At 34.7% G+C, this 26,191-nt stretch overlaps 1 protein-coding gene across 2 annotated transcripts in view; it reads right to left on the reverse strand.

Moving 5' to 3' along the window:
• Nucleotides 1-3,558: 3,558 nt before the first annotated feature.
• Nucleotides 3,559-26,191, reverse strand: part of LOC110377502 (alkaline phosphatase) — an 89,520-nt gene continuing 66,887 nt past the window's right edge. The window contains exons 3-14 of one of the 2 annotated variants that reach the window (XM_021336428.3): nt 25,747-25,850; nt 25,237-25,344; nt 22,453-22,534; nt 17,426-17,567; nt 14,112-14,286; nt 10,357-10,535; nt 8,333-8,540; nt 5,460-5,639; nt 5,075-5,269; nt 4,535-4,738; nt 4,319-4,449; nt 3,559-4,034 (exon numbers count right to left, since the gene is read on the reverse strand). In XM_021336428.3, the coding sequence (XP_021192103.3) occupies nt 3,795-4,034; nt 4,319-4,449; nt 4,535-4,738; nt 5,075-5,269; nt 5,460-5,639; nt 8,333-8,540; nt 10,357-10,535; nt 14,112-14,286; nt 17,426-17,567; nt 22,453-22,534; nt 25,237-25,333 (1,833 nt within the window). In that variant the 5' untranslated portion in view covers nt 25,334-25,344; nt 25,747-25,850 and the 3' untranslated portion in view covers nt 3,559-3,794. Of the gene's footprint in view, nt 4,038-4,318; nt 4,450-4,534; nt 4,739-5,074; nt 5,270-5,459; nt 5,640-8,332; nt 8,541-10,356; nt 10,536-14,111; nt 14,287-17,425; nt 17,568-22,452; nt 22,535-25,236; nt 25,345-25,746; nt 25,851-26,191 lie in introns of both variants that reach the window. The other variant, XM_021336427.3, reaches the window with a different exon arrangement.

Here is a 26,191-nt window from a genome sequence, read left to right on the forward strand (position 1 = left end):
GTAACTAACCAGTTTATTATCTCGCTGGACGGTAAACGCGGGTAACCGCCAATACTCACAAGTAATAAAAATCTTTATTGTTACTTACCAAGTTTATAACAGAAGCAATGAAGAGGGATTACAAGGAATGGGTTATGTATGGCTCTGGTCTAGATGGGATTCTTCGAGTGGGTATGAATAAAACTACGTTTCGTAGTCGCCACTACTGGACAAAGGCCTCGCCAAGCTGGTGGGATTTGCCCTTACTCACCGCGCTGGGCATTTGTATTGGTGAGCCAGGTTTAGGAACTTGAGTAGGTGTACCACAATATTGAATTATATCAGGAATACCAACTCTTTGAAGTATAACACAAATACATGATCCAGGTAAAGTAATACCACTGTAAGTATATCCAGTATAAAGGTACATACATATTCACAGATCCAGGTAAATAAAAATTTCAAAGACACTTGAAGCTAGGTATTGTGTAGTGACAATCAGAAAGCGGCAAAAGCATCTTTTTGCAAACACTAGTTTGATGCATTTTAGACAAGTAGTGTTTTTCTGTCACCTATTTATGAGATGCGCTCCGTAACTCTTCATACTCTTACACCTTACCCTATAAAACAAGGTTCAACCCCGAAACGTGCTCACGTCCGACCTATTTATTGGTACTACCGACTTACGGCCAGCTAGGTAAACACCCTGAAAAAAATATGAACGTAATAGAATTTTTAGTTCGACGCCCAAAGTATACGAAAACGTTTCAGTAATAGGGAGCCCCTTAGTAGTGCGTCCTTTGATCTATCAACACTGAAAATGTTTGTGATTCAAATATGATTGATTGGATAAAATATTATGTGAGCCTATTGAGTATGAGGTCACATATTTTATAAAAATTAATAATATTTAGTGTATAAATAACCTATACCTATACAGCATAAATTTGAAACAAATGCTAAGATGGATTTTGGTATCTTATATGGGGTAATTTAATACTTTTTCGAATAACAAAAGAGAAGCAAAGTATTGCCTTGACCTTTATTAATGATGTTTCTGTGGAACAGTTTATTTACTATTTTCCTTACAAAAATTGGTACTCACCCAAACTTCATTCTTTCACAGCTTTTACGCTACCTGCCCACGCACGTAAAAGTGTATATCGAGTTATCATCGTTTTATATGTCACAAAGTTTTTCTGGGAAGTCTAAAAGCTGATCAAAAAGCTTCATTACCAAGCTCTGTATGAAATATCTTATTATGTCTAACCGTATAAGATTGTGCGAAAATCTTTTTATCTTCACACAAGATGTAGAACAAGCTAACACAGTTTTCTTTGGCTTCGGGCCTGAATCGTCGTGTATTGTAACAATTTTTATAAACCCATGTTATGGTTGTAAGCCTCTGTAGGTTTTGGGCACGTAGCGATTCTGTGCCAAATTGTGTACGTAGTAAATAATAATTGTAGTGTATTTAGTGCTGTATTTTCATGTGACAGGCGAAAATAATTCCTTTGTTTTTGTGTAAATCATAGTAGTATTCGAAACATACCGAATTCCTTTGCAGAAAACGTGCTGTTTTTTATGATTAATTTCCTCTCTCTACTTAACAACTTTTCCACTCTTCTACCTCACTAGATACAAATATGAAAACACTACCTATGTCTGTATGTGTATAGAGTATTATTTTGATTATCGCAGATAGACACGGTAAAGAATTTAACAACATCAACAGCGGTACAAAGGAAAGTACTTATCCATGTACTTTCTATTAGTAGGTCCTAACATTTTTGCACTAAGAGATCCTGTTAAGAATGTCTTTGATGTTTTTAGAGTGAGGAATATAACTTAAAAGCATTCAACACCTATATGTACGCAATATAAACAATCCTAGCTTTATACAATACATACATACATCTTTAAGAAACTCTTGATTTTTGTTATAGGTGAAAAGATTACGATATAATTAGGTGATTATATATTCGGCACGAATACAAATAATCACAAAGCTATAATTCTGTCCAGACAGTCATTACATCACCGAAAAGAATACATACAATTTGCATCAAAAAGTTCCACAGTAAACCCTCTTACATAACTTCACAGAACTAAAAATCCGTACAAATACTTTGTTACGTGGCATAAAGAGGCGAGCAATTCCTTTCAGTGCCGTTACGAGCATTACTAAACTCCAGGAACGTGTGAAAAATACATTTGGTATAGTTTCCTTTTTCCCTGAGACGGTATAAAGTAGTAACGTTATCTTATTTCTTATGTTGACTTCGTTACGCGCCATTAGTGGTTACCCAACACCGCGGTGGAAAGGATTATGATACTGTTATACGTACCCGCGGCAATACTGTGGCTTTTGAATGAGCTGTCTTCAAGCGTCTTACTCTGGGGACGTATATTTTGAAATGAATTCTACTGTTATGGTACTTCCTGGTTGGAGTGTAAACGTGAAAGTTTTTGAGAGTTTGAGATGTAGTTTATTTGTGTGGATCGAGAGATGTATGAAAAATGTTTGGTGCAAGCTAAAGCAACTTCAGATGATTTGATAAAGGGGTATGTGATTGTAGAATTATCTCACAATGTTTAGAAACGTAGCTAAATAAAGGAGGTGGTAAGTGTACTTACACATAGTTTGCTTTAAAGTTTATATTTATCTACAGACTGCAAGTTTCGCAATACATTGCGCAGTCTGCGCCAGTCGAAGCCATCAATAAATAAAAATAAACCACCTTACCGTTGAAATTTGACCAGAAGCCCCAGCACATACGCAGCATATTATTTATTACACGAACTGCGGCCCACGCAAGATAAATGCGATAGTCCAACGTGGTTTCGCGTTATTACCTAGATATAAATCTGGTGCACACCTTGAAAGCGCTTTCATTTTGGAACAAAGCGACACGAGTTACGCTGAAAGCGCCACAAAAGCTGTCACGTCTATTTCGGTGTTACTATTGCGTTATCGCGCTTTGTGACAACCCTACCAATTGTAAGATGGAATTTAACGCTCTTTATTGTACAGCAATCGGAAATTTAAGAATGTGTTTATGTTAATAAACATTTTTGCCAAATACATAAGGCATATGAAACCATTTTACACGTCTACTGACTCTCAAGTTCTTCTGTATCAATTTTTTTCATAAGACCACTGCCTATGATTTCCACAAAAAAGTTGTTCTAAGAGCACACCATGAACTAACATCTTAATAAAATTAGAGATTGCATTTATTGTATCGTAAACAATAGAAGTGTTAAATTAGAGATTGCATTTATTGTATCGTAAACAATAGAAGTGTTAAATTAGAGATTGCATTTATTGTATCGTAAACAATAGAAGTGTTAAATTAGAGATTGCATTTATTGTATCGTAAACAATAGAAGTGTTAAATGTAGACCTCTTTTATTCTTCGCTTCATTTCTTATTGAGTTAAGCGGGGTGAAAGCCAATTTACTTGATTGAGTTACATTTACCGGCTCATAGAACTGCCCGATAGAAAAGATTAATCCTATGTCTTTGAAATCGTACAGTTTTCCAGTTTCCTGGAAGAAAAAGATAAACCAACAGCATCTTTTAAAAATCCATTTAATGATGAGACTAAATATATCAATTGTCACTTAACTTTTTATATTTACAATTGTACTATTTTATTTACAATCCAATCAAAGTAGGTATTTACATTTTTCGTATCATGTACAAATTGGATCACTTATAATTTTGATAAATTTACACTTAGAGGCAGTACACAGCAAATCTTCCCAATTGTACTGTTTTTATATTTTAATATTTACACTTAGATTTTAGCTTATAATTTAACAACAAATAATACAAAAGTTAGGCGGGTGACGTATTCGATTAGCCTTGACATAAGGTTGCGCGATGTGATAAGCGGAGCGATTAGCGGGGCGGACGACCGTGGCGCGCGCTCGTCCGCCATGACACTTGACGCAACAACAATGCGACGACCGCTGGAACCGTCATTCCTTGTTTCGTCCGCGGCCGAAACGCTGCTCACTTCTGGAGGCACGCAGTTCGGAGGCTTTTCCTGCTAAAAAAAAGATAATGGCGTCATTCACCCCGTGGTTTACCTACTTAATTTATTCGACGCCAATAAAGTTTTTGCATTATTAGGCAAAGATTTATTTATCAAATAGAAAATAAGTGGCATTTTGTTTGGAGACAACAGTGTCTTGTTGGCACAAAACATCTACATAATAGTCAAAAACTTGTTTTCCTTCAAACTTTCTTTTGTCCACAAGTTGTTTTGTAAGTAGGTATGTATATAATGCTATGGTTTTCATTAAGTGATTTATATTTGTTTGGACTTACCGGTGGTTGAGTAAAGTTGACTTTTTCTTGACACCTTCGGGATTGGTGTCCGATGCACGCAGCATACGCTATCGCGTGAGGAATGTAGCTCTGCTCCACTACTCCAGCGAATAGTATCGTCGCCATTGGACCTGATTTACAACAAATTATTAATGCTAAAGTCGCTTCAAAAAAATGTGTACAAATATGTTTCTTGATATACAATTAAATAAATACCTAAAGCATAAATAGGCACATCTTCTCCACCATGGGTTGCCCACTGCCTAGGAACAGCAGCTGCATGAACAGCATCAGCCGAAGCAGCAGCCGATGCTGTAGTATTTAGTGGCAAAGCCCTGGGTTCTGAATGCCCAGGTCCAGTACCGTAAAGAAGAGTGGTATATCGCAGACCGTCAATATCTGACACCACCGTATCCGCACCTTAAAACACACAATGAATTTCGAAACTTCGGAGTAAAATAGAAAACAAATCTCTAAGTAAATTCTTTCAAAGCCAAAAATCCTTGAAGTTAAAACATTGTTTAATTAATTTTAAGAACTCTAAGCTGCAATTTCAAATGAAAGCCAATAGCTATTACTGTGGTTTAGAGAACATCATGTAAACGAAAATGTTTGGCACACGACTTCAATTAGCAACTTTTGTACTCTCTGCCAAATGTCTCGATACATTTGGCTTCCCGTTACACACATTTCAACTTTATTATTAAATAGAAAATTGGCTTGAAGAAAGTTAAATGTATTTGAATTTTCTGTTACCTAAAACGGGGTGTCCTCTCGGCGTGGCCTGCCCGCCAAAAGTCATTACATGACCGTGATCGGCGGTGACTACGATCAAAGTTTCAGCAGGATTAACCCTCTCTAATGCTGCCAACAGTGCGGTTTCTAACTCCAAAGTCTCGTCAAGAGCTCTATATGGATTGTTGTAGTGATGAGCATGGTCTATTCGTCCACCTACGTACGAAAACATGAACATTAAAACACAACTTGTACTACAATTCACTCAGACAAATAGGACAATGAACATTTTCAAGGAATACGATCTTTGTACTCGCAACTCTAATAAAATTCGTGACATTGAATGATCAAAGTACCTACAGATAGTAAGTATCCAACAAAATACAAAATGAAAAAAATATCTTGCCTTCAATAAGTAGAAAAAATCCTTTGTCGTTTTTAGTCAAAATTGACAAGGCGGCGCGTGTCATATCGGCCAAGGACGGATCGTCCGCTTTCACAGCAGAAGTCGCACTCGCCCCCTCTTCCGCGTCCGCTACCGCCCCTCGCTCCGCGTTAAACTCCATGTGCGAGTATTCGAACAGACCTGCATATTAAAAAAACATAATATTATACCTACATCTACATATTACAATTGTCCTTTTGAAGTAAATAATTTCACTGAAATGGACATAAAAATACCGTAACAGGACATTTCAGAGCAGTAATTTAATTTTGTAATTTGCTGCCATGGCCGTTTCAATATCCAACTTCAGTTTCAACGAGAGAATGCTCGATGCCTCTGAATTGTCTACTCAAAAAGGCAAAATCATTAACTTAATAAAAAACGAGGGGTCCTTTCAGATCCGGAATAAATTAAAAATAAAAAAATGTGCGAAGAATCGTCACCCGTCGTGCTCTGTTTGTCGAGTTTGCAAATTAACATATAATTTTTTGTTAAAAAATATACAGGCATACTTATGAGCTTGTTTTGGTCTCCAGTGAAGTACTGTCTAATTTAAAAGGACTCCCTTAGCGCTGATAAATTCATCTAATATCGTATGTAACCCAAAAATTTGCGGGTGACAGATGCAATTAAATACTAAGAAGCGTGGTTAACAATACAATTTTTGAATTAAGGATGTTGGTAACAACATAATCCGCATTTGAAATGCAAATGCTACTTTATGTGGGGCGGGTGAGATTAAAAAGGATTCAAATGGGATTACCAACAGGCCGCACTGATCATAATGTAAACTCGGTAAATGTAATCTGGGCGAACGTAAATATTTCATAAACTCCACAGAGGGACCGGAAACATTTTGGCCGGAGTTTTCTTAAACCAAATGCTGACTTCCACACTCCTGTTGTCTCCCCTTATTAATTTTTCACGAGAAATTCATTACATTTATCGTTTCCTGATCTTTTGCGTAACCGAGAAAAGTTAGGTACTGTTCAAAATTTGGGATTGCCGTGTAATCTGTTGTAAGGTTGTAATTTAACAAAGCGCCAATTGGGTTTCTGAGTTTTATTTAGAGGTTTCTGGCTTTATGAATAACGTTTTTATTTTTAAGAATCTGAATAGTTGAATGAAATACACAATAGTACAATTTAGTACTTGTCACGTCCAATTGTAATTAAAATTCCCTAATCTCTAGCAATCTTTTCAATGATAAACTCAGCAAATTGTAATTTATCTTGATATAAAGGCCTTCTAGTTCAATATTAAATTCTGTAACAAACATCTACGACAACTAAAGCAAATTAAACACAGCTAGTTCAACTAACGGTTAATTTGAACCTTTTAATTTATATTCCTTCATTGTGTACGGGCTTAAAATGGGGGTCACCCGAAACAGGCTTTGTGGGCACTCAAATTGCTGAGTAAGCTTTAACCCTTAAACAAACCCAACAAAACACACAAAAGGGCCCAGTTTCTTAAATAATCCAACCGGTAGGTGAGGCGTTTTAGAAAATTTGTATAAAAACGCCGTTTCATAAAAGTAATGGCTCTTGAACTGACGCTTTAAGCCATAATTTAAAGACATTATAACGAGTTTTGGGTAGTTTTCCCGGAAGTTAAAGTTTAATACGAGTAATATTTTATTTGCACTACATAATAACACGGAAGCATTTGTCATATTTCTATTATTTACGAGGTAACTATTTCGGAACCCTAGATATGTTATTTAAAATATTTTAGAGAAACTTTTACAGAAAGTAATATCACTCCCGAATGAAAAACGTAATCATGCTGCCTGAATAAAACCAAAAAAACATGCCTCTAGTTTCTGGCAAAATATTTTTCTTTATAGGTTGTGATTAACACAGTTTCGGTGCGACGAAAATAAACGAACATATTTTCAATATCGAAAGAGCTCCGGCCACCCTTCGGCTCTTTTTATGTTCCCACATTTCAGCCAGAACGTATACTGTATCGAAAACCATAATTTATATCCTCATTCATATCTTATAAACAGACATTGGCAATATGATTGACTTTTGCGTGGCTATCAGCTACCCGCCCATTACACTGCGGCCATATTTCACTTGGTATTGTGACCTTCCCTTGAATTATGTAGATCAGAATACATCGATAGTATTAGGCTTCTTGCCTATTTTCTTCCACTTAAGTTTTGGTATCCGATGACAAAGTATTGGGAGCAGATGTTGTGTCTACAAAGTTTGGCTTAATCTTCTTGCGGAAGACATGTTGAGCTTAAAACTGTATTGATCGAGCGATATCCCCCAAAATGGTTGAGACTCTAACCAACCGATTCAAGCTCTAGAGAATCGATTTTCGCACTTATTGAAATGCATAGTGGATGCAGACACGTTTGCATAGTACTTAAAATGGAATCTTCAGGTCAAATGGTTTTGAATAGAGGAACGCTTTTAGGATTTCAACGTCCATCTGCACGAATATCTTCATCAAAATTCCTTCAAGGATTTTAACGGGTATACAATACCTATATTATGTATATATCAGCTTTGATATGGCTGTAGTTTATGGATGGTCTCTATTCCGAAAATGTATAAATTCAACATTTTGTTTGGACATTAAATTCGCAATTACCGGATAATGGAACTTGATTAAGTGTACATGGGTGAGATAGTTCAAAGTTCAAGATCCTAGATACATTTTTATACTATTCTTAGTTTTTATTATTCAATGGAAATTGTATTCAATCTTCAATTGACGTCATTGCGATGTGAACATTGCGAGTATGAGATCTGCAAAGGTCGCGTCGCTTCAGTGTGTAAGACAATATATCAAAAGTAACGCTCTCGTTGACTTACCTAACAAATAATCCACTGTTCGTGGATCCAATTTTGCGAGTTGTTCTCTTGAGTGTATGTATTGAGCTCGCAATCGCCGCCTTTTCTTTTCTCTCGCCCAATCCTCAGCTAAATTTCTTCCATCTAATCTTCTTCCTTCACGGTTCGGATGTTCAGGATCTGGGGTTACAGTAGGTAGAAAATGTCTTCTTCCTCCACCCATAATTACCTGATAACAGACAAAAGATTCGTCAAAATAATCTTCGGGAATATTATCATGTAATCAGAACTCTTTTCGGTAATTAATAATTAAGAAGCATGTGGTAATATTGTAGAGTAGCTAAAATTAACCCTTTGTGTGCTATGAATGTGGATCCAAATACAATAGAAATTGTATTGTCTGAGATTACAGAACCCGAAAGGTATCTTTATAAGAGAATAACATAAGTTAGGTAAATAATGTGAATAGTTAGATTATTATATGTTCTAAACAATTCGATTAAATGAAGCCGGTATAATTCCAAATAGGTTCTAAGTTTCGTTGGAAATCTAATATTCAGAAATGGCGCGATCTAAAATACTTTAGCTTGGACTTAATATTGACTTCATAGAAAGCTTATAAGTATCATAATATTACATTGGAAATAACAAAGGACTATTATGTGAAAATTATGAATCCCCTTGGTGGAATATTTTTCAGAATTTCTTTCATTTGTTTGGTAAGAAGTGAAGGAAATACTGGAAATATAATGGTTAATTTTCCGTTTTATTGTAAGCAATGCAGATTGGTACAAAGCAGCTGAAGGCGGTCACGTCCTCAAAGTCAGAAATGCTATTCAGCATTTCATAAAATTTGATTAAATTCCACCAAGAAACTGTATTGTTATTGTTGCTTATTTCATTTGCATTTAACTGAGTTTCATATTAACATTTCCATGAATATTTTTTATGTGAACAGTTACTTAAATTCGGTTATTATGAAATTCGGAGATCATTTTTGGAAAAACATTTCCGTAATACGGTTATTGAGAATTCACGTAGATTTTGTATATTTAAATCAATTTTATTATTTGAGTATCAAATATAGTAAAAACGCGAATAAACCACACATACACAGCATTAACAGTGAAAAAGTGCGAATTTTATTCCGTAAAATATTACTAAAGACTTCATAATATTAAAATTTCTGCTCCGTCTTTTCCGTTTACCTTGTGATACTGTGATCTCTCAGAAGGATTATCTACCCAATCCCCGTCGCTTAAAACATTTCGAATTCCCTACTGATTATTTTCGAGTCCCTAATCTAAACTGTCCATAATCGTTCTTTAGTAAAATGCATCAGATCATTAACGTCATCATAAATTTTACCTAAAATAATAAAAATGCTCAACAGAGCCTTCTTTATAATACCTACTGATAATCCAAACACTTAAGTACCGTACAAATTAACCACAGTGACTAATTTACAAAAGGGCTTAAGTACGATTCGCTATACAATTTTAATTCATCCCCCGAGAGCTATTAATAAAAATAAGAGATTCGTACTTCTGTACCTTTTAAAAATTCAAGGGAAAACTCTCCCTATCTTGAGCATTGCAAGTTTTAGCCCTTAAGCTTAATTTAATAAAACATTGTGCTGTATTTTGTTTTCGAAATGTTTTTGTTGATATGAATTTTATAAAAAGGAATTAGCGTGCATTTTGAATAAAAATGAATAGAGATTATATAAAAGTCCTTAGTGCTTGCTTTGATGCAAATGTATTTTTCTAGAATTAACTACATATTATGTGTCTTTAAAAAATGGTAAGGACCCAACTCCCTGCTATGTAAGGTTGTGTAAGATATTAGTTTCTTTAACCTATATATTGTCCTACTTTAATTGCAATTAGCTTGCCGTAATACCTACTTAAGCTACATGACATTTTCTTTTTAACATAAAAAAAATAAGTGACAACCTCGTCCTTTTGGGAAGTCAGTAATTTTTTTAGAAAACAATTGAGACCATTCATCGTTTACAGATCTGTTTAAAATAATAGCCTACTTACATTTATACTTCTTCCAGGTTCATTCTCTACTAACTGCATGGCGATATCCTTGCAATCTTTCCTCACAGTGGGGGGGACCCGGCTGTCATCTTCCCAGTATCTTGACGGCGCGTGCGCGTACAACGCTGCAGGTGTCGCGTGCGTTATCCGCGCTGTTGTTACTATGCCGCTGGATTTTCCTGGACGGGTTAAAGAGGATTGTGATGAAAAATAATATCATGTAGGTATCATTATATGTGTATTTAGAATACCTTAAATTATCAATACAGGGTTTACCCTAACGCGACAGCTCAGAAATTAAACTAACGTTTTTGAGGTTCAGAATATGAATGAAGTATGTTTGAAGACGAAGTAATTTCAATTGGTCGCACTATCGCTTTTAGATGAAATTATAAAAGCGTAAGTATAACAACGTTGAACTCGTTAAAGATAAAAACTTGTAGTTAATCTACCGCAAAACAAAAAGCGAGGCAAAAACCAAATAATGCAGAAAAATCTGTATCGCTTAATTTTCGCCTAAATAAGCTGAACAATTCAAAAATATTAAATGCAAAAATGTAAAGTGAAAATTACTGAATATTTTAAGAAGCTTTAACCATGAACTTTAAAAAGCCTATTTGGTTGATGACATACAGTTTATAAAACATAAACTTTGCTTTCAGACGTTTTTATGTTTATGATTATGATCTGAAGAGTTTGCGAAGAATATGCTTGACGGAGTTAAACGCTGAAGGTTAGGTTTTAGTAATAAAATGTGAAATTTATACGCGCTTTTTCTCAGGTTTATTATAATCTGTTATCTTTTTTGTTTTATAAATGGCAAGATGGATTCTAAAGGATTGCTCCGTTTTGTTTTATGGAGTCAGTTTTTGAAATTGACTTGCTAAACATTAAGCAAATAGGTAAAAACTTTGCACACAATATTTCTAGTTTTTATCCCGACTAATATTATAAATGCGAAAGTAACTCTGTCTGTCTGTTACGCTTTCACGTCTAAACCACTGACCTGATTTTAATAATATTTGGTACAGAGTTAGAGTTGACCTTGAGAAATAACATAGGATAGTTTTTATCCCGGACTTTTGAAGAATTCTCTTGGAAACGCGATATAACCGAACTCTACGCGGGCGAAGCCGCGGGAGGAAGCTTGTATTTCTATACGTTTTTAATACAAATCGAAAATAACAACAGATACAGAACAATTGAATACTCGATATCGAACCGTCATAATAGAACATTATCTTCAGAGCCAGTGATGTAACACACAGCATATCGATGTATCGTTGTAATACAGTCTCGATACGTTCGCTCACTTTCCATTGAATGGTAGTCCATCGAAGCGAATACTTCGCACAATGGCGCTTGACGTTACCAATGCACCTATATTTTACCGATGCGACAATTTGCCATACTCTGTAGACATTCCAAATTGAGAATTTATCGATAACCAGCTGTAGGTATTGTGTCCTGCCAGAACTGCTTCATGTATCCAGGTAACGCCATTTGTCTTTGCAAAGTAGGTACCGACTATTGTAATAAAAAAATACGATTTTGATACCATGAGTAACTACGTGAACAGTGTATTATTATCATCATCATCATATTTTGAATTTCTATGTTATTTTTAATATTTTCTTTATTTTTAAGTTTCCTTTGTAAGAAATCTTTACCTTGATTTATGTAATTGACTTTTGAAGTCGTGCAAATCAAACAAATAAATAAAAAAACATCGGAACATATCAGTAAATAAATTGCCGTCTACTGCTGATCACAATGTACACTTCTAGGTAAATCAATTTTGGAATGATAAACAATATAAACTGGCTTTCATGATTTTAATAACGTGACTGGAGTATTATCAGAATTGGTTTAAATTCCAACTTCTCAGAACCTTTCATCAAATTATTTAAATCATTACAAATTAAACTTTTGATTGATGAACATTATCTTTTTATAATTATTCTTTTATCAATGTATTATGTTAACAAATCATAAATATATGTCGGAGGGGTGAAACATCAGGATGGCACTATTGTCCGACATCAGTTAGGGTAATCGTACAAAGAGATAACTCAAAAGAACTCGAAACTCAAAAAAACGTTTATTCAAATTAGTCACAACAAAAGACAGCCCCCAAAACGCCCGCCTTTCGCCACTTCCTATGTGTTTTGGCTGGGGAGAAGAAGTGGCGGAACAAACTCCCCAGCAACACATGTCTGTCTGTTAGGTTAGAAGAACCTTTACACTTTAATTTCAAAAGACACTTTACAATATGGATCTACAACGGTACTACAACACTAGGCAATAACACTAGGTACACTAGACGTGACGTAGGGCAGTTTCGAGATGTGTGCAACACGACGACTCAACGAAGACTGAGCTCCGTCGACGCCACGCTGACCACCACGACTCTGCCAAGCGCGCCAAAATGTTGTTTCACCGGAAACGCCACCAGATGGCGCGCTTGCGTCTCGTTTAGTGTCCGTACTAATGACCGTCTCCGACATATATTTTATATTTATACTATGCATTTTTACACTGAAGGCTCGTAAAAGTAGTTTCCACGGTGTGCGTGCAAAACCACGTGAAATAGCTAAGTAGTTTGAAAATATCAACAGTACAAAGATAATACAAATAAAATATCTTTCCCAATGAATAAGTAGGTCAGGTTTAAAATATGTCTCACTGTCCGATTCTATCTAAAAATGTAAATTGAAAAGATTTCTATGAAAATCTTTGATGTTTGTGACAAAAACATATGTGAATGCCTATTGCGTTATTGATGTTACTTTTATTTAACAAACAATGTTCCATATTGATAATAATATACACACATATAAAGAAAGAATCCTTATTTATTTGTATAGGTACAACGTTTCACTGTGAAAGTTGGAGTAAGTCATCTATATCCTAACTAATATTATAAATGTGAAAGTAACTCTGTCTGTCTGTCCGTCTGTCTGTCTGTCTGTCTGTCTTTTCTTCACGCCTAAACTACTGAACCGATTTGTGTGAAATTTGGTACAGACATAGTTTGGAACTTGAGAAAGGACATAGGATAGTTTTTATTGAAAAAAATATATATAAAAATAAAAAATAAAATTTATTCCGGACATATAGCGCCATCTATTGGTCAAACCAAAAATATGCCGGAAGTCACTATTCCATGCGAACGAAGTCGCGGGCAAAAGCTAGTTCTTTATAGCAGGCTATTTATTCACCCCAATGGTATCGACTGTACAGATTATAAGGCCGGTATCCACTACGTGACCCCGGCTTAGAAATAGCTTAACTAAATCTTTGCTGACATTGTTAATTACTGTTCGCAGTTATTCACGGTATAATAAGGTTAATTTCGACGACTTAGCCAGCATTTATTGCTACTGTAATTTATTGGCGGTGCAATTTACCAGAATTAAGATTTTGAAATTGGTATTGCAGTGTTGAATTACGTAAATTATTCTGAGACGAAGTTTTGTCTCTGTAGTTTGATGACTGTTGAGTTTTTGAGACATATTCAAGAGTTTTCTTATTCAAATCTTATTTATAATAATGATGATGGTTAGTGAAATTGGTAAATGGAAATATAAATAGTTTTAGAGAAGGTGGTGAAAGCGCATCAAATGTCAAGAGCATTCAAGATATTCACACGCAAAACCAAAAGGGCAGCGCTCGCGGCGACATGACAGCTCGCCACGTCTAATGCCCTCTCAATGCAAATTGAACCTTATTTACATCAGAACAATCGTACTCACCGGCTTCATGTGCCCAGTCAACTAGCGACGAGACTTTAGAGTTTATAGTCGAAGCACAGCTGTTGAACCTGCCGCCAGCGTCCAGGCCCAAAGTTTCGTACCTCGCCTTCACGCCACAAAGAAGCGCGGTGGCACACGCTGAAGACTCCCCAGTTTGGGCGTCTATGTTATAAGTCTGATGGCAAAAAAAAACTTATTGTTATTTTTTTTTAAACAAACTATTGTTTGAGAGCCTATGTCTTATTCCTTTGAGGATAACTCAATGTTCGCTAGTTATATTACTCAATTCTAGCACCTATACTCCATTCAAAATAACATTAGAAATTTAAGTAAACCTTTTTTACTGCTTGTTCAACCGATTTTGACTTCTATTCCGTAGACAAAAGAACGGAATTGAATGCAAAATAGTGGTTACAATACCAAGTATTTACTGCAGCCGCCATTAATCATACTACTAACGCAATAGAAGTCAAAATCGGTTGAACAAACAGTAAAAAAGGTTTACTTAAATTTCTAATGTTATTTTGAATGGAGTATAGTAGGTAATAATTATCTCTAGAAATCACTTGAATCACGATATCACCGATTGAAATCCGAGTAACAAACAGTTAAACTTTGGAATTTACTGGGTATCTATTATAAGAAGAGGATATAGCTGATCATATTCTAAGTTAAGTACTTCACATATTGTTCCTGTTGATAAAATTATACTGCATCACTTGAAGTATTTTTGCAACTTATGCGTCGAAATTGTTATCACAAAAACACACATGGGGCGGATATTCACAATGAATGTTATTTGTTCGCAGGTAGCTAAAGTCTCAGTATAATCCTTTAATAGCTTACGACACACATAAAAAACAATGGGATACTCTCATGCCGGAAGGCATATGGCAATAACTGCTTATGTGGAAATATAAGAAGAGAATTCTCATCGCTTGATTGCTTCGAAGCGCGTGTATGTAAACAAAAGAATGTAGGTTACTATGTTGAGAAAACTGGGAAGCTGCAACTATGTGTGTATTCTCGAAAATATCCAACGCTTTGGTTTCCCTCAAACACCGCAACAGAGTATGAGTTTGTAACGATAATGCTGTAATCTGTAATACTCAATCCCCGCAATATTGATTCGACTCAGTACTGTATTATCAAAGTGCTAATTTCGAATTGTAAGTTAATGCTTTCGATACGTAAAGTATAACTTGGCTGAATTAAGGATCGTATGGTGTACATCTTGTGATTTGAATATTTCACCGTCATTCATTTTGCTGAATAATAACTACTATGTCGTGAGTGAGAGAGAGCCTTTAAATGCCGAAAACGGCTTTATTAACTAAACAGTTCTGAAAGTAATGCTACGTAAAAAGTATGATAATTTTCGGAAAAGGAAGTATGTGAATGTTTCAAATTAGAGCTGATTATCTTGAAAAACATTCACAACAACACAAATAAAAAGAAAATTAAACGGGAATGGAGAATACAAAAATGTCCTCCGAAAATTGACTGGAAAAATTAGCAATACCTACTGAGTAATAAAAGGCGTATGAAAACAAAACGCTGCCTTATATTCATTGTTTTTCCATGTTGTCGAAGATTAGATGATATTGTGTATTATGCATGTAGATTTTTTACGTTGGTACAACTGTCGTAAAGCGGAATGAATTTGATCGACTGACACTGCTTTCACACTGGCTGATTTTGCTAAGAGTGGAAAATCTTGGAAGGTTTTGTATTTTGCATAAAGAATCAAGTACTTAAAATGAGAGAAATACTTCTCAAATATACATCCAAGGCCAATATATAATTCTATTCATGAAGATATGAGAAGAAATAAAAATCTTGTCGTCTATAGATGTAATCAGAATTTTGGGAGTACGATATAATATTATGTTCATCTGGATGAGACTTTTCGCTTTAGATTATTTTTGGGATATATTAAGTTGTCAAGTTTATTTAAGTAATTTACATAATTAGATTGCTAAGTAGGTTCCATTTCATCCTATAATTTTTACAGAATTTCTTAGGGCCGAAGCCAATTCTAACTTGCTTTATTATTCAGTATTGATTGTTAGATTTCTGTTTAATCCGTCTACGTAAACTAGCGTAGTGTTATGTTACAAACAGCTCTATTTACACTCATTAAAAATTAATATGTTGGTGTTTACTGAATCTTCATTATAACAGTCTGCTTACGTAATGGAGCACCGTTGCGTATAAAAACAAAGCTTTATTACAGTTTCTAAAGTAAGCAAAGAGAACTTAATTGGTACAGTAATGCTTGTGAGACCTTGGAAACTTTGTATCGTATTTGATTATGTAATATGGATTAATATGGTTGTTAATCTTGACCGTTTTTAATCGCAAAGCATAATGGCGTTTATGTTGATATGAAAGATTTTGCGAAATTAACATTGTCGTTCACTGGATGGGTGTTTGAAATTAATTCAAAAAATCTGACTAGCAATTACTACGATAACATTATACTCATTTGGGCATCAGTATCGGTTCCGAGATATCAAGATCTTCAAAATAATAACTGCTTTAAACAAAACGGTAGTTTTCGAGAGAAAATGCCTATCCGATTCATGCAATATCCAAAAGGAGAGATAATAATTTTTAATTGGCACTCAACATGATACTTTTGAGATCGTTCGCACGTTGGAAACTCGTGGTAATCCATTTAGGGAGCTTTAATTGGAATAAAGTTGAAAGAAGTCAATATCGGTTCTGAATTTATACTTTGTGAGTCATGTTCATGTATGTTTCGAACATTTTATTTACTTACTGTACATTTTGTATTGCAAAAAGTATGACTGTTGCAAAATTTTCAGCAATTCACTCAGTCTTTGGTATACCTAAGTGGGACTCAATTTGCGTTTATCTTTTGATAACGAAATCATGACCATTAAGTCATTCTGTCTGTCGAGGTTTCACGGTGAAACTAATGAAACTGATATAAATTGTTACACAAATGTTCTAGCCGGAGACTTTTCTCATATAACGTTTACTACTGACTGTTTTATCCGATTGAGGAAAATGGTCCTTACTTGGATGTTAGTGAACTGTGGGGATCAGCTAATTAATCTTTATTTTTAAAGAGGAAAACTTTGTTTGTTTGTTTGGTTGTAATGGATAAACTCAAAAACTACTGGACCGACTTTAAGTATTCTTTCACCATTAGAAAGCTATATTATCTGCGAGTAACATAGGCTATATTTTATCCCGTTGCGTACAGTAGCTCCCACGGGATGCGGGGGAAACCGCGGGAAAACGGCCAGTAATAAATTATAAAATAAAAGATGAGAATACGTTACCTTAGCCAAAGCGACTGCCGGGAAGGTATCCCAGGCTAAGTCCGTGTCTTCTCCCGACTGACCTCGTCTCTGACCTCGGAGGATTCTGGCTGCAGTGGCCGTGGTGAGGCTCATACCGTCCCCCACTACTAGTATCACGTTCCTGCACAAAGAAATAGAAGTTTTTATCTATACTAATATTATAAAGAGGAAAACTCATAAACTTCTGGACCGATTTTAATTATTCTCTCACCATTACAAAGCTATATTATCTGCAAGTAACATAGGCTATATTATATCCTGGTGCGGGCAGTAGCTCCCATGGGACGCAATGAGCTCATAAAGGTAAATTTTTCTGTACTAATGTAATAGACCTTAAGAGTTTCTTGGTTTGTTTGCCTGAGCGCTTTTGCTCGGGAAGTACTAAAACGATTTGAAAACATCTTTCAATATTAAATTCTCTTTATCAAGGAAAGCTATAGGCTACTTTTTGTCCGAGTCGATGCTGGTGAAACTTCTGATGGAAGCTACTAAAATATAGTCACGTTATAACATAGCGAAAATAAAAAAACAAATCTTAAAGTCTCCTCTACAATTCCACTATGTAAGTTCTTATAATTACCCTGGGAATACAAACTTAATTATGAATTTCCACTCCTTTGTACGTGTAATAATTAACGTTGAAAGGGAACGTTTCTTGCATACTGATGGGATTGCCACCATAATATTCCATAGGCGACGTAGAATCTACAATCTTAGTTCTTTCGAGGAATGCTTAATGTTTCTTGATTCTATCTACCTTGTTATAAGTTAGCTTGATCTCTAGGCCAAAATGTGGGTCATAATATGGGTCAATGGTGAGCGTTTTTGGAGTCATCTTATTCTATCATATTCAAGTTGTAATTGTTTTTTTTTATTCTAAATTCGGTAGTTGTGGTGTGGTGACATTATGAATAAAGCGTCAACCTCTATAGTAAGAGTGTGTGGGTTCAATTACATGCACTACTGAATATTTAATGAGAACATAGAAAAATACATGTTTATATTTTTTGATCTGTGGTTAGAATCCTTGAATACTATGGCAATTATAACCACCAACTTATGAACTGTGTTTTAATAAGATATGTACAATAGGTAAATAATAGCCTAAATAAAAGCTACATCTATTTACTTTTTGATTAACTTATTCTTTTACAACAGACCTATAAAATCACAAAGATAAAAACTATGAAAGTAATCGGTCTCTACGGACAAATATAATTTAAAGACTTTTTTATTCCAAAAACCTAGCTTAGGTCATTTAGTTAAGAACAGATTACCTACCAGATTGACATAAATCCGATTTCTCATAAAAATAAGTTTAAGTACAAAAAGTAACAAAAAATAAAATCTAATCAGATTAAAAGCTCTATAATTTTTCTTTTCATTTTTATGTGACCTTTGACCTTCTAAACATTACAAGGTCGAGGTCGTTCTGTTTAAGACAGATTGGCTATCGTTTGTTCTAATTAGCCAAGAAGAATGTTGCTGGCATCTTTGTAATGAATCCCCGTCGGACTATTTAGTTAGAACAGTTTAATTGCGTAAATTGTATCAAAAATTTGGTTATGTCACGTAATAACAATTTGTTTTGAACTTGAAAATATTCTTATTATAAGTTGTGGGCAGTTTTGTATATAATTTCGATTTTGTCCGACAAATGTAAGATGATATTTTTAACTTTGTAAGTTTGAGAATAGCTTTGTGAGCTGATAATACATAAAAAACATTATACCTCATCATCCTCCGAGCCTTTTTTCCCAACTACGTTGGGGTTGGCTTCCAGTCTAACCGGACTCAGCTGAGTACAAGTGCTTTACAAGAAGCGACTGCTTATCTGACCTCCTCAACCCAGTTACCCTTTAAAAACATTATACAGACAGTTGAAAAATAAAATGTATTGGACTTCTGCTCAGAGAACTTCCTTTATTTTTTCAGTTTAGAAATAACAACAAAAAACGGTATCACAACACCGGCCTTCCCTATTTTTTGTATCACATTTATCAGCGTCAACGCTCACTGTGACTAATGTACCCCAATGTGAGGATCTGGGGGCTTAACTTGTCCCCCAAAAGGGACGAGTGGCAGGTATGTAAACCGAATAATTAATTACATTATCTGTCTATTGTTGGGAATGGGAATAAAAATATTGTGGGAAACCAACGGAAATCCGAGAAAAACTACTATAACTATTATGTTACCCAATAAGATTTAACATACAGCGCTTTATTCATCAATATCAATGTTAAACGTTAACATACCGACATAGAAAGTTACTTTCTAACTACTCATAATAATATTATGATCGTAATATAACTTAGAGGTAAGCAATAATAGGAGTACTCAGTATGAAACAAATTACTGTCTCAATCAAGCTGCAACTTTGTCTGCGTAAAACAAAGTTGCACTCACTAAAGGCGGACCACACACTACCAACACTGGGCTTTGGGACACAGGGATACAATATTTGAAGATTTCCCACAGTATGCCCGTGACAATGGATGCTGTAAGAAAAGGATCCGATTAAATAATATAATATAACAGCGATAAAATCCCACTACAAAAAAAAAACTTTAATTTGTATACTGTACTGTATTTTGTAACACGAATATACTACACACATACTCGGACACATGCGCAATTATTGCAGCAACGTAACCTGATGCGAACAGTGTGAGATCCACCTAACGTCATATCTCGCGTCCAATATAAAAGAACGACTTTGACGTTGACACAGTGTTCCACTTGATATGGAGATTTTGTTTGCTGTAAATTGGACAAGAATAATAGTCTCGTCAGCGTTTCTGGATACAGGAGATGGGTTTGCAAGAATCTGAAATATCGACTTCGATAAATGGCACGAATTCATTTTTCTCTTAATGACGTATCCACGTAGTAAGTGCCAGTGTAGTACTGGCCTATTTATGTTCATAAATTGATGTTATACTGTCTTAGCCGTCATAAAGACACCAGCAACTGGTTAGACTGGAATCTGGAAGCTCATGTATGGAAAAAGGCTAGTAGATGGTGACAGTCATGTTATAAAGAGTATTGAGATACACATACTCCTGAAGTTAACTAGACTTGGTTGATGGTATATTAATTGATAGGTAAATTAGGTTAATATTAGGTATTCCGCAATTCACTTCAATCTCTGAATTATATTCGTAGGTATATTAAAGCTTTGAAATTGCTACGCAACTAGAAACTAGTTATTACCTTTCAAAGTAATTACATTCAACGTAGAGAGCCCATTAATAGAGATATACATTCAGTATATACATAGTTGTAACTATAAATTACATAATGATATAGTATAATTACAAATCCATTTCTCTTTTGTAAAGCTCAATATCTTTGATTAATTTACGTATACATTGGCTTATTGGGTACATTAAAATTAAAAGCGATGCCAGTAAAAAACCTTAAACTTAAAAGCATAATAAATTCGTCCCAATCGCTTATAGACATTGATTTGAGAACAATTTCTTTTTTATCGTGAAAAATTATAATCACTCACTTTTCTTACTAAGATAAAAAATCATAGGTAAGTACAATGATACGAGAAAAAAATACACATGTAAGCATTTTCTAAAAATAAGAAATTTCATGAGCGTGGATCGCATTACAATAGGCTCGGAATTCTTGATGGTACTGAAACTAATCTATCTTCAAAGAATGTCCGTACTATGTACATATATTCTCGAACCCATGAAAATAAATGTGGTAGGTACTTATTTAGTATTTTGTTCAAACATTATTATAGCATAATATTTTGTGAAACCAAAAAATATACACAAATACTTACGGGAATAAATTAAATTTTGTCTAATTTATTAAAGCCACACTAATAAAATTTCAACTATCATTTTGGAGCAAATACAATTATTAACACTAATATCCGAATAAATATTCAGTTTCCTACAACATATTATAATTTCCAGTATTGCAATATACGAAGCTTTGTTTTCACAATTCATCAATGTGAATATAACATTCAATTTACTAGTACAACAAGATTCCTAATATTTGTACTGGATATGTTGTTTGTAATGTATTGTGTGGGCCTACGAATCATAGCTTGGGCCCAGTGTTTGTTAACATAAACAAAACAAGTGTAATAGTTGGTATATTGCCCCAAGGGACAAAAGCTAGAGAAAATAAACATATGAAGGTTAAGAAAATGGAATACGCCTTGTACTCATTTCTAGCTTCTATGGAGTAATTATGAAATAGTACTGTCGTGGACAGTCCCGCCTGACCACTACTAAGTTAATTTTATTATTACTTGGTCTTAATAGAAACAATATCATATTACGCTCTCCAAATCTTAAGGAGTTTTCCTTGAGCAGCGCCATTTGGAACGCTTTCACAATAGTGGATTTTCCGAGCACCTCAGTACATACGGAAAGTGTCGTGTGCCTTGCCTATGTTCCTACTGGAAGAAATATCTTGCAAACAGCGACTGAAAGTATTGAATTAAAGAAAATCCGCTAGTGTGACTGCGCTGTTATTTTTCAAATTTTGCAACTCTTCAGCCGGAAAAGTATCCGCTGGTACCAACAAGTTTTCATTCAAAAAGCATTGAACACATTTTTATGCTGATTTTACGAAAACAGTTTTTCACAAAGTTACAATTTCTATTTAGAAACTATAAGTCCGATGTGGCCCACATAGGAACTTGACCGGGTTTCCCGCGTAAGTATTGCTTTTGTGCAAATCTCGGTCATGTTGCACAACCGACATGTTACGCCAAAATACTGGTAAATAACCATGTAGGTTATATGGTGCGTTTGGAATCTCAATTTTGCAAAGTAAGCGAAAAAATCCAATATTTTGTTTAGTTACTTTGTAAATATGTAACTTGATCTGCGCCTCCTTAACTAATCTGAACTCTACGAAAACACTTTTAGTAGGAAAGTACGAAAACTTAAAAAAAAAAAATTACGAAATGTATGTCTTTTCGTAATATACTGTAAGTAACTAGGAATATGTTATTTTATACTCACTTTGCAACAGGTTTCTTATCAGCTGCGTACTGAAGTCGTTTCTGCAACGTTTCCTGCGCTTGAGTGTACCAGTAGTGGCGATCTGTGAAAGTATAAATCTATAGCAACATAATAAAGAGGATTTTTTTTTGTTTCACGGTAAAGGCTCCGAAACGAATGAACCGATTTGAAAAATAATTTCACTGTTAGAAAGCTACACTCTTCCCGAGTAATGTATGGTAATGGTTATATTTTAGACCGATACGGGCAGTAGTTCCCACGGGACGCGGGTGAAACCGCAGGAAAACAACTAGTCTAGTGTTCCATATCCTTAAAAAGTTTCGAGGAAAAAAATGTTTCGAGACGTATAAATTGTCGCCTTTGAAATATTTCGTAACGACGCGTCTCAAATAGGCAGCAAGAAATAAATTGACGTACATATAATATCACATATCCAATTTACATAGGTAAAGGTAAACAAAACACGCACAATAGGGCTGTTTGTTACGAAAACAAAGAAATACTTAGGTGTAGAACACAATGGTATGATGTAAATTATAATAAGTAAGTTCATAGAACTACTAGTAATGCTCTTAGTTACAAATAAGGCTTCTGTTTAAGCTTAGCATTATAAGTTGGAAGTATACGACGTAACAGGATTATTGTGTGGCTACCAACAGCTTAGCATTTGTTTGGGTTTTAATGTGATTATAGTTAAGTAAAGAATAACATAATGTGGCAACAAGTTTTCCTTTAACGTAAAGAAATGTTTACAATAAGGCGAAATATGGTTGATGCAAATAATCTCTTGCAAATAAGATCTTTCATAGATTTCCATACGTGCCTACTTTAAGGTTAGGTAGGTACACTCAAATACATTGGTTTGCCAATCCATGAAACCGATACTTTCAAAATGTACATTTAATATTTGTTATTTTACTTTCGCAACCCCGAGACTTGGGCTTATCTAGTATAAAACATAGAAATGCAACAAGGTGAAATATTTAAAAAGGCTAGCAGCAAGGAAAAGTTTACAGAGATACAATAGAAACCAATGGCCGAAAGGCAAGCTGTAGATAACTTTGTGTAGATTGTAGCAAGCTTTACTTCTATCCACACAGTTCAGAGCCGTTCATAGTGGAAAGACTATGGATACAATTGTGTTACTTAGGTAGTGACAAAGCCAAGAGACGATCTCTAAGAAACATACAAAGGTTCCTGTGAATTCTTTACAGTCTGTTAGAAAATTCTTGTGAAATAAAAACAGGCTATCTTCTACACAGAAGCCTGTAAAGAGTCTGACTTATAAAAGGTGGCACCTGAAAAGAGCTGCAATAAAAAAAATATTTGTAAACACTGTGTTTCAAAAGAAAAAACCACTTGATACTTGTTCTTATTAAAAAGCAATTAGAAAGTAGAAAAGTAATCAAAAGTATCAAAGATGTTTATTTTTTATGAAAAACTGTTTTTTTTGTCGCTTTTTTTTTGTGTAACCTTTCATAAATGAGATTTACACTATCACTATTAATTTATACTTATGAGTCCAATCAACAATACTGAAGGTAATTTTAATAACATAATTGGAGAGAACATCTTATAAGTATTCATAATTGCAAAAATCACAAAAACAATCCTGAAAAAAAATTTTAGATAGGTATTCAAAATATTCAATAATCGCCAACAACTATTCCGAACTTCCATTGTTGTTGTATATTAACTTTCTGAATTATTAAAATCAAATATTTATTCCGTGAACTGAGTCCATTATTCTTACGAGTCAAATGAGAAATGAGCGTATTTAATCAGAACGAAAACAACTGGAGGTCGTTACTGCCGCGTTGATGCCCATTATTTAAATTTCTTCAGTATTGCTGGGTGCTTAACTAAGCATTTTGTTTATTTGGGCTATAATAATGCTTGTTTTATTACAATGTTTGTTTGACGTGTATGGGTATGGACTGTTTATACTTATTAGTGACGGTAATGTGAATTGACTAACACGCCAAATGGTTTGACCTCTGTGTAAAACAGCGCAGAGATTTTGGTTGAAGAATTTTATTAACGCTATTTAATTAATTACCTAAACTATTATAACGCCAACATTATAATTATCCTTGTAGAGTAAACACAAGGGCCAGCTATTTAAAGTACTAATATAACAGAAATTGCCCGCTTACACCATTTAATGTCTCTACGTGTAGGTAAATTAAAGTAGGTACATTTTTAGCATGCTCTTCAAAACTAACGGGTTATAATACCATGTAGATAATGCTTTTGTATCGACATCGTTTCATTAGATAGCTGGATGAAATATCTAAATGGGGCTGTACGTCGGAAGGATTTATTGTAATACGATAAACGACTTGACTGATAACAACCCAATCTTCACTATAATAATATTATGGGGTAATTTGTTTTTTAGGGGCGGATTTTTCAATCGCCAGACCACTTTTCTGACAAATGTGTTTGACGTTTTGACAGCTTTTGTATTAAAAATATTTCAGACCGCCATATTTATTCCCCAGATAAAAGTTGACTGATTGAAGAATCGGCCATAAGTAAAATTCTTCTTCTTCTTCTTTCTCCTGCCCTGTTCCCAATTTTACTTGGGGTCGGCGCAATATGTCATTCTCTTCTATTTTCCCCTGTCACTCGTCATACAGACACTCAATCCCTTCCTATTCATATCGTCTTTCAGGCAATCCATCCATCTTTTCTTAGGTCTTCCTCTTCCTCTCCATCCATCTACATTCATACTTAGCACACACTTTGTTGCATGCGTAAAATTAAAGTATGTATAGTTACCGTATGCCTCCTTAGCCTCAGTCTTTTGCGGTGCCGGCGACAGAACACTGGTGCTGATAGCAGACATCATGATCGCGATGCAGCACCAAGCACTCATGATTCGCAAGCCTACAATCAAAAAATATTTATTCATACACGGCTTACCACTTCAATTATTTATTACTTGGGATGCCAACAATTATTATAACATTATGGTTAGGAAAAATCGATACCTATACGAAAAAAAGTTACAAGTTAAATATTTACATAACCATTTATACAGGCAAACAACCGTGTTCTTAAAATAACCTAAATATATCTAAATTTACAAAAGACAAGCCCCAAAACGCCCACCCTTCACCACTTCCTATGTGTTTTTGCTGAGAAGAAGTGGCGCCACAAACTCCCCAGCAACACATGTCTGTCCATACGTTAAAAGAACCTTTCACCATTTTTGATATATTTCGTACCTATACAATCTGTATATTGCAGTATACCCAATTTATATTAGTATACAATATGCAATCATACCTCATCGGTACTGCAGTCTTGTCCGGGCGTATTGAAGAAACACCGAATTGTCGTTACGCACTACCACTCGCGTTTTCCAAGTAATTACCGAAGTTTCACTTTATCTGTAAAGATAAAAAAGTTTTTGTTAATTTTTATTTCTTGTGGAATGGATAGCCTGGGGGTACTTGACAGTAAAATTAATAATTCTCTTTTATAGTACCCATAGGGCAATTTGCGTTTGTAAAGTAAAAAACAAACTATGGTATTTCAGAAACAAGGTTAATATAATTGAAATAAATGGTTTTGTTCCATTAAAAATCAAAGCAAATATCCATTTTCATGGTATTTCTATCAATAGGTAACTGAAAAGTAGTCTTTATTTGCATCATGTTTGTTTCATGATCACTAAATACGCTTTGATTTATCAAGGAGAAATGTCAGTTGATGTTACACTTCTTACGTA

The sequence above is a fragment of the Helicoverpa armigera genome, chromosome 7 (assembly GCF_030705265.1).
Source record: "Helicoverpa armigera isolate CAAS_96S chromosome 7, ASM3070526v1, whole genome shotgun sequence".
Classification (NCBI taxonomy): Eukaryota; Metazoa; Arthropoda; class Insecta; order Lepidoptera; family Noctuidae; genus Helicoverpa; species Helicoverpa armigera.